General features: G+C 37.1%; 1 protein-coding gene across 1 annotated transcript in view; it reads right to left on the bottom strand.

The window, feature by feature from the left end:
* Window positions 1-2,555: 2,555 nt before the first annotated feature.
* cldn15la (claudin 15-like a) overlaps window positions 2,556-9,368 on the bottom strand; it is a 9,742-nt gene continuing 2,929 nt past the window's right edge. Inside the window, exons 2-5 of the mRNA XM_074649855.1 lie at window positions 7,314-7,478; window positions 6,364-6,445; window positions 3,768-3,881; window positions 2,556-2,958 (exon numbers count right to left, since the gene is read on the bottom strand). Coding sequence (XP_074505956.1) covers window positions 2,877-2,958; window positions 3,768-3,881; window positions 6,364-6,445; window positions 7,314-7,478 — 443 coding nt within the window. The 3' untranslated portion in view covers window positions 2,556-2,876. The remainder of the gene's footprint in view (window positions 2,959-3,767; window positions 3,882-6,363; window positions 6,446-7,313; window positions 7,479-9,368) is intronic.

The following is a 9,368-nucleotide window of genomic DNA, read 5'->3' as shown; positions in this document are numbered from 1 at the left end:
TTCTTTCTGCAAAAAATGCCAATGTTATCACCCAACAAAAAGGGTAAATAAATAATAATAATAATAATAATAATAGTAATAATTGTAGAAGAAGTATTAATAATAAATAAATAAATAATGCCTGAACAAATGCTTGAAGAAAATATTGTTGAAGTAAAAAAATCTCGGCAGTAGCTAATATTTAAAAACAAACGAACAAAAAAAAAAAAAATTCTGCAAAAAATGCCAATGTTATCACCCAACAAAAAAGGTAAATAATAATAATAATAATAATATAATAATAATAATAATAATAATAGTAATAATAATAAAATAATAATATAATAATAACAGTAATACTAGTAATAATAATAATAAATAAATAAAAGCTGCAAGCAGCGTTGAATGGGTCCTTGCCCCTTTGCGTACGTCGGGGGAAGCTGGTCCATGCACTCAACAGTTAGAGAGTGTTTCCTGCGTTGAGCGCGTGGCGCTGGAAATGACCTGCTGAGAACATGTGGGGCATCCTTAGAAGGCACTTCTATGAGGGTGGGTGGCAGTATAGAACCATTTCCTGTTGCGAGTAGGGGGCGCTATGACTATCACTCATAATGGAACGTATATGTCTTCAGGCCGGGACTATTATCAAGCTTGTGATATTTGGGGCAGATGGGACTATGTATAGTGAAGTTACAACAGCCTCCAGGGTCATGTAGAAATATTCAAATCCGCCGCACCGCCACAACAACGGCGTGCATCGTGAAGGTGTTGAGGTTCTGCTGCCTGACTTTGAGGTGGATCTCTTGAATCCTGTAGGAGGAACTCTTTCCCAATCAGATCTGGAGGGATTATTCTACTGTTCAGATTTCATTTAAAACCATAAATGATCATTTGACGTGTGTTTGTTTAATAAAATGAGCGTGAACAGGCAGAAAAACGAAGCGGCGTTCAGACTTGTGACATCCGGGCGGAGTCGGTCCGGAGACAGCTGAAGGTTGAGCAGCAGCAGCAGCAGCAGGTCTGATCCGGTCTACGGTCTCTATAGATAGACCCGGTGATGCTGTGGAGCGTTAATCCACCGTTCTGCCTGTCAGCAGGGGAACAGACATAGATGGATTACTGCCTTGCAGCGCATTAATCATCATTATTATTACACAGGAGATTACAGCACACACACACACACACACACACACACACACACACACACACACACACACACACACACACACACACACAGATAACATATAACAGTATGTACATGCAGGAACAAACGCGTGTGGTCTCCTAACTTTACTTTAAGCCACACCGATATGTAGTAGCAACCAGATATGAGGACATTTTTAAGTGTTTGTTTATGCTTTTGTCAACATTTCATCTTTCGGAGGTCGTAACAGCTCAGTTTTAAAGCTAGAGTGAAGATACTGGTATCATAGTAAACTTTAAAACCTGATGAATCCATCGGTACCAACCATGTCATACTAGCTGGTCATGAAGGAGGTTAAATAATACTCCAAACATAGATGATCTACCATCGGTTTGCTCTGACGTTAACATTCAGATGTACGCCGATGATACGGTTGTTTATGCACATGGCAAAAACAAAGATGGAGCTGCATCAGTGATGTCTAATATTATAGTATTCGGTTTTAAAGCTAGAGTGAAGATACTGGTATCATCTGAAACTAGAAAACCTGATGAATCCATCGGTACCAACCATGTCATACTAGCTGGTCATGAAGGAGGTTAAATAACGCTCCAAACTTACACTACATTTTTGGCTAGGCAAATTTGTCATGTCCATTTACAAAGGGGTCCCTTGACCTCTGACCTCAAGATCAGTGAATGTAAATGGGTTTTATGGGTACCCACGAGTCTCCCCTTTACAGACATGCCCACTTTATGATATTCACATGCAGTTTGAGCATATTGTTTTATGCTAAATGCAGTACCTGTGAGGGTTTCTGCACAATATCTGTCATTGTTTTGTGTTGTTAATTGATTTACAATAATAAATATATACATACATTTACATAAAGCAGCATATTTGTCCACTCCCATGTTGATAAGAGGATTAAATACTTGACAAATCTCCCTTTAAGGTTAATTTTGAACAGATAAAAAATGTGCCATTAATCACGATTAACTATCTTAAGCGATTGACAGCCCAACACATATACTTTTTTTTTTTTTTTCCATTTTCATTTATTTTTACATTTATTCGTCTATTTTCTTATTTTCCATTTTTATTTTTTCATTTACATTTTTCAGTGTATTTATCTATTTTTGAATTTTGATTTTAATTTTTTAATATTAATAATCTATTCATTTTTCCTTTCAATTTTTATTTTTCATATCTATTTATCTATTTGTTTTTTATATTTATTTTTGTATTTATATATTTTAAGGTATTTCTATTTGTATATATATATATATATGTATATATATATATATATATTTAAGGTACATTTTGAACAGATAAAAAACTGTGTGATTAATTTGTGATTAAATATTTTAATTGATTGACAGCCCTAATTTCAATTTCACCTTTAAAATCAAACAAACCAAAAAAAAACTCATTTATTATGTAATACAAACTTTATTCAGATAGTAATAAACTCCAAACAGAATTAAACAATCAATAACAATCATCTACTAATCTTTATGCATCCTCTAGATTTAGATTTAAGATTTCACGTCAAAAAAAAGTCTTTAAAAAAATAAGCAAATATTTGAACAGGACAGAAACAGAACTAGACGTCCGTGTTTAATCAAACATCGGTCAGCAGACGAGGTGTGTTTACAGCAATCATCACACTTTGGGGACAAACAGCTGGTCTCCTTATATACCGACTAGTTTAGCCCATACAGTGTCCTTAAACGTGTACAGATGTGTGTGTTTAGACGTAAGCTCTGGCTGAATCTGGTTCAGACTTGGCTGTAGCCGTGTAGACCCTCGGTGGCTTGTTTCCATAGTAACCGCTGCAAAACGAGAGAGAAGAAGTCAGACTCAAAACTGTTCTATAAAAGTAACGGCAATTTTGAGAAATATGTATATATATATATATATATATTTATATATCTATGTCCTCCGCACAGTTACAGTCCAACACTCGCCTCCTCCAACAGCTACATTAATCTTATAATTATTTTTTTAATAATATTTTTATTTAAGAAAAAGAATATTATTCACAGATATTTAAAACTTTTTCTCCCAAATACCCCACCGCCTGGACAAAATGACATATAATAACATATCTACACAGGGAATGATGGTTCAAAATTAAATTAATTAAAAAATATTATTGATAAATAAAAAAAATAAAAAAAATAAAAAATATATATAATGCAAATAACCAAAATCAAAATAAATAAAGATAAAAAAAATTTAAAAAGCCAGCAAATACATAACTGATAAAATAAAACATACATACAGATTAATTAAATCACATCTCAATCTCATGATTCCATTTTTAAAAAAACATACGCATGCTGCTCATTATTCACTTATAAAATCGTCTCTCCCGATTGGCTGCTGGCAGCTCAGTCGATCACATGGGATGGCCAACCCGGTCTCACGGGAACGCCACGCCATTACATGGACATATACCGCAGTTTAGCATTTTCACGTGTCATTTGAACGCAACGCAAATGTCCGCAGTTCAGGGTAAAGGTCACGGTTAGGCTTGAAATAAGTACGTAAACTAAGTAAGTACTAAGTACTCCAGTACACCGTGACATCACTGTCAGGTGTGGTTACAGGTGTAACTCTTCAGGTGTGCAGCACTTACCCTTTCTTGCCTTCAGGGGACGCTCTCTTACAAGCGGAGCAGAGAAAAGCTCCACCCAGTATGGACAGAGAGGCTGCACCCCATCCCATGTAGAGGCCGGTACTCAGCTCGAACCTGCGGACACACACGACACAGAGTAAAACTACTGACAAAGAAAATACCACACAGAGTAAAACTACTGACAAATACACACCACACAGAGTAAAACTACTGACAAAGAAAATACCACACAGAGTAAAACTACTGACAAATACACACGACACAGAGTAAAACTACTGACAAAGAAAATACCACACAGAGTAAAACTACTGACAAATACACACCACACAGAGTAAAACTACTGACAAAGAAAATACCACACAGAGTAAAACTACTGACAAATACACACGACACAGAGTAAAACTACTGACAAAGAAAATACCACACAGAGTAAAAATACTGACAAATACACACCACACAGAGTAAATCTACCAACAAATACACACAACACAGAGTAAAACTACCAACAAATACACACAACACAGAGTAAAACTACTGACAAAGAAAATACCACACAGAGTAACACTACCAACAAATACACACAACACAGAGTAAAACTACTGACAAAGAAAATACCACACAGAGTAAAACTACCAACAAATACACACAACACAGAGTAAAACTACTGACAAAGAAAATACCATACAGAGTAAAACTACCAACAAATACACACGACATAGAGTAAAACTACCAACAAATACACACGACACAGATTAAAACTACCAACAAATACACAAGACACAGAGTAAATCTACTGACAAATACACACCACACAGAGTAAAACTACCAACAATTACACACGACACAGAGTAAAACTACTGACAAATACACACGACACAGAGTAAAACTACTGACAAAGAAAATACCACGCAGAGTAAAACTACCAACAAATACACACGACACAGAGTAAAACAACCAACACATACACACGACACAGAGTAAAACTACCAACAAATACACACGACACAGAGTAAAACTACCGACAAATACACACAACATTGAGTAAAACTACCAAAAAAATACACACGACACAGAGTAAAACTACCGACAAATACACACAACATAGAGTAAAACTACCAAAAAAATACACACGACACAGAGTAAAACTACTGACAAATACACATGACACAGTGTAAAACTACCAAAAAAATACACACGACACAGAGTAAAACTACTGACAAATACACACAACACAGAGTAAAACCACCGACAAATACACACGACACAGAGTAAAACTACCAACAAATACACACGACACAGAGTAAAACTACCAACAAATACACACGACACAGAGTAAAACCACCGACAAATACACACGACACAGAGTAAAACTACCTACAAATACACACAACACAGAGTAAAACTACTGACAAATGCACACAACACAGAGTAAAACTACCAACAAATACACACGACACAGAGTTAAACTACCAACAAATACACACGACACAGAGTAAAACTACTGACAAATACACACAACACAGAGTAAAACCACCGACAAATACACACGACAGAGTAAAACTACCAACAAATACACACGACACAGAGTAAAACTACCAACAAATACACACGACACAGAGTAAAACCACCGACAAATACACACGACACAGAGTAAAACTACCTACAAATACACACAACACAGAGTAAAACTACTGACAAATGCACACAACACAGAGTAAAACTACCAACAAATACACACGACACAGAGTTAAACTACCAACAAATACACACGACACAGAGTAAAACTACTGACAAATACACACGACACAGAGTAAATAACCGACAAATACACACGACGGAGTAAAACAAAAGACAAATGCATGACACAGAGTAAAACAGACGACAAATACACATGACACAGAGTAAAACAACCAACAAACACACACCACAGAGTAAAGCTACCGACAAACACACACCACAGAGTAAAACAACCAACAAACACACACCACAGAGTAAAGCTACCGACAAACACACGCCACAGAGTAAAACAACCAACAAACACACACCACAGAGTAAAGCTACCGACAAACACACACCACAGAGTAAAACAAACGACAAACACACACCACCCTGACAAACAACCGCCACAATAACCAGAAGATGATCCAAGGGAGAATAAAAGAATAAAAGTTCCTTCTGAAGGACTGATGGAGGATAAAAAACTATATTTCATTGATTATTTACTCTACTATTTTAAAAGGCATAGAGAGTAGAACAGAGTAGAACTGTTCTAGTAGCTGGCTACATCTCCTGATACCGTCCCTGACTAATAAATAAATATATCACAAATTAAATGGTGTAAAATGATAAATAATTAGTGAACGACCAATGCATTAAAATAATGCCATGGAATATGAGTTGTTATCTCTTAAATTCTGAATGTATTTCTTCCTAACATTTAGAGTTATCTCTTTAATATTAAATTAAATACTTGTCATGTTAAGCCTTTGGTTATGCTCTGGCTGAAAACAGTTTATTATTAGTTATAATTTAATGCTGTCGGTCCCTGTGTGATGGATCAAACTGAACTTTTGACGGACGTTGTGTTTGAACTCACTTCACTCCACCAAAGAACGGGTTGTGGAAGTCCTCCACCACTCTGTAGGCGTACCAGGAAACCGCTATCATGCAGCACAGACCTGCAACACACAACGCACATCGGTAAATATTGAAAAGAGTAGCGGCTCAAGGCAGCTTCCCTGAGGCACGCCACACTTTAAGTGTTTAGGGGAGGAAAAACTACCATTAAAAAACACAGATTGCATCCTATTGAATAAATAGCTCCTCATCCTATTGATTGCTTTTGGACTAAAACCATAAGCAGTTAATTTCATTATATAATAATAAACAATGGTTTACAACATCAAATGCTCTACTGACGCTCTGTTCCTGTCATACAATTATTATTGAATTAAGATGTTGTTATAAACCTGACGAAAATCTAATAATTAAAGTTAAGAAATACCGAACACAACACATCCCCGTATTTCAAATTAAAAGCCTTCCAGTGCCTTATGTTTAATTATATAAAAGTATGTTTGAGGTAAAATCTTTTTTCAAAAGGTTAACCGGTCTGCCATTTTTATGACTAAGAAAAGCTGTGAAACTAAGAAAAGACGGAGGAAAATAAAAGGGATTAACAAATAAATTACATCATAAATTAAATAAATAAATAAAATAAAAAATTAAATATACAGAAAAAGAATTGTAATTTATATGCAAAAAATAAATGAATATATATATTTTTTTTAAATACAGAAATAAATGAACAAATAAATATGAAAAATAAATTAAAAAGCTTATAATTCTTTTATATTTTATTTCTCTTTATATTTGCACATTTATTTTCTTATTTTGTTTTATAGATTATTCTTTTTTATGGCACTCCAAATGGTAATTTCACAGCTGTATTTTCCCATTGTTTTATTACATACATGTGAAATATATGTACGATAGAATAAACTCTATCTTTTGGTGATTGTGGTCATTTTGAAAAAGAAAACTCACCAGCGAGCATGCTCAGGACGCCCCCGGTGATGGCGACCTTGGCCTTGGTTTGTTCCGTAGCCGAGCCGATCTTGATGCACTTCAGCCCGAGCAGGGACACGATCATGGAGCCGAGGCCGAGCAGCAGAGACAGGATCATCAGAGCGCGACACGCCTGAATGTGAGCTGCAGGGACGGAAAAGAAGTAAAGAAACCGCCGGCCTGATAGAGACAGATGTTTCTAAAATGACCTCAGCCTGAAGTCACGAATAGTAAACATCTGTAAACTGCACCTTTTAAACATCACTCAGAACCATCACATCTGGAAATACTAAAAAACAAAAACCGACCTCGTAGAACATATTTGTGGTTTTATCCAAATTCTACAAGTTTCACTTTTATTTTTTTACTACGAAGCAGGTTTTACGGTTAGCGAGGTAACTTCAGAGTTAACTTCTTACCGGGTAGATCGCCATGGTAATGGATGCTGAACACCTGGCCTGCTCCGGAGCAGGTTATTGGTGCCATCACACATGGTCGTGTTTACCGTGATCACCCAGAAGAGTCCATATTCACGACCTCGTTAATGGAAAGTTTCTGAAGTTCACGAGTTGTGACGTGTTTGTTGACGTTGTCGGAGATGGCGGAGGCCTTGGAAGCATAATTAGTTAATTTATTGTAATTTTAGTCGCATATTATTTTTCTTGGTCCAAGGAAAATGTTTATATTCCCATCAAACTCATCTTCTTCCTCTCTCATTATGTCTTTGCATTTCCTGCATGACTTCTAGACGCCGACAGTAACGTTAATATTGCTTAGCAGCGGTGTTCTTCACGACTTCAACCACATGGAACGCCACGTATGTTGTAAACACAAGCTCATCTGAAGGCACCATATGTTCCAGATAAGAGATCAACTCGTATGAAAGCAACGCCAACCGACCAATCAGAGCCCGGTGTGAAGATCGTATGGTAATATTACACAAATATGAAGAAGTTACAGTAATATTATAGTTTGTAAAATGTGCCACTCTGCTGACAGTAGACTTGTCCATGTTTGTGATTGGTCGTATGCGACAAACCCCGCCCCCTTTCATGTGAACGCGCTCATAGCCAGATGGAGAAACCCTGGGTTGTCTCGGTCGTTAGAGTTAGTGAAGCCAGATCAGGAGAAGATACTCTGGGTATGTTGACCTCTCTTCGTAGTACAGGCCTCTGGTTCCCCTCCTCTTTGGACAGATTTCCTGCAGCCTGAAATGTGCCGGGCCAATCACGGCCCATTATCTGATATGGACAACCCGTTCTCACTCCCAACCCGTTAAGCGGTCAGCGCCCCTCGGCATCGGATACCGACGTACGGAGGCGCATTTTAGCGGCTGTAAGGGACGAACCGGGCTTTCAACTAACTCCAATGTAAACTCCACCCGCGGCGTTACTCGGCGATCGGAGCGGTGACGTAGTATTAAGAGAGTGAGAGTCCGTTCACGTGGACCGGGAGGGGAGGTGGACGGGTCAAACAAGCACAAGACATTCAAACAGGAGACCACTATTGGTGCCCCGTGTGAGGCTAAAAGTAACGTTAGTCGTTGTGACTCTTCGGTATTGTCAGTCGTGTGAGTCGCTAGTCAGTGAAGTTAACGTCAACCACGACCGTTACCTAACCCTATTGTGCTGCCTAAACCTTACTTCCTGTGAACTACGCATGTAACGAGTGTATATTGACAATATAAATTTAAACTAGACATATTTAATAAGTACAATAGGTTTCAAGACGTTCACCTGTTTTTGCATTTTAAACTGTAATCATTAATCATTTTTCTGTCCTAAAGTGTAACGGGTCTTTTTTTATCTACAAAAATAACTTGAGAAAAAAATAATTCATGAATTTAAATTGAAGAAGAAGACGTAAAGGAGGAGGAGGAAATGGAAGTGGCATTATACGTGTGTGCGTGTTTTACAGCTGTGTAGTAATTTATTGACAAGATATTGACCTCTAATGATCATAAAAACCTGCCGCTCCTCTTTATGAGCCTCACAGAGTTTCAGGACAGTAAACTGGTGACAGTGAATCATACAG

Source organism: Sebastes fasciatus, chromosome 11, assembly GCF_043250625.1.
Source record: "Sebastes fasciatus isolate fSebFas1 chromosome 11, fSebFas1.pri, whole genome shotgun sequence".
Lineage (NCBI taxonomy): Eukaryota > Metazoa > Chordata > Actinopteri > Perciformes > Sebastidae > Sebastes > Sebastes fasciatus.
This window is presented reverse-complemented; position numbering and strand designations above follow the sequence as displayed.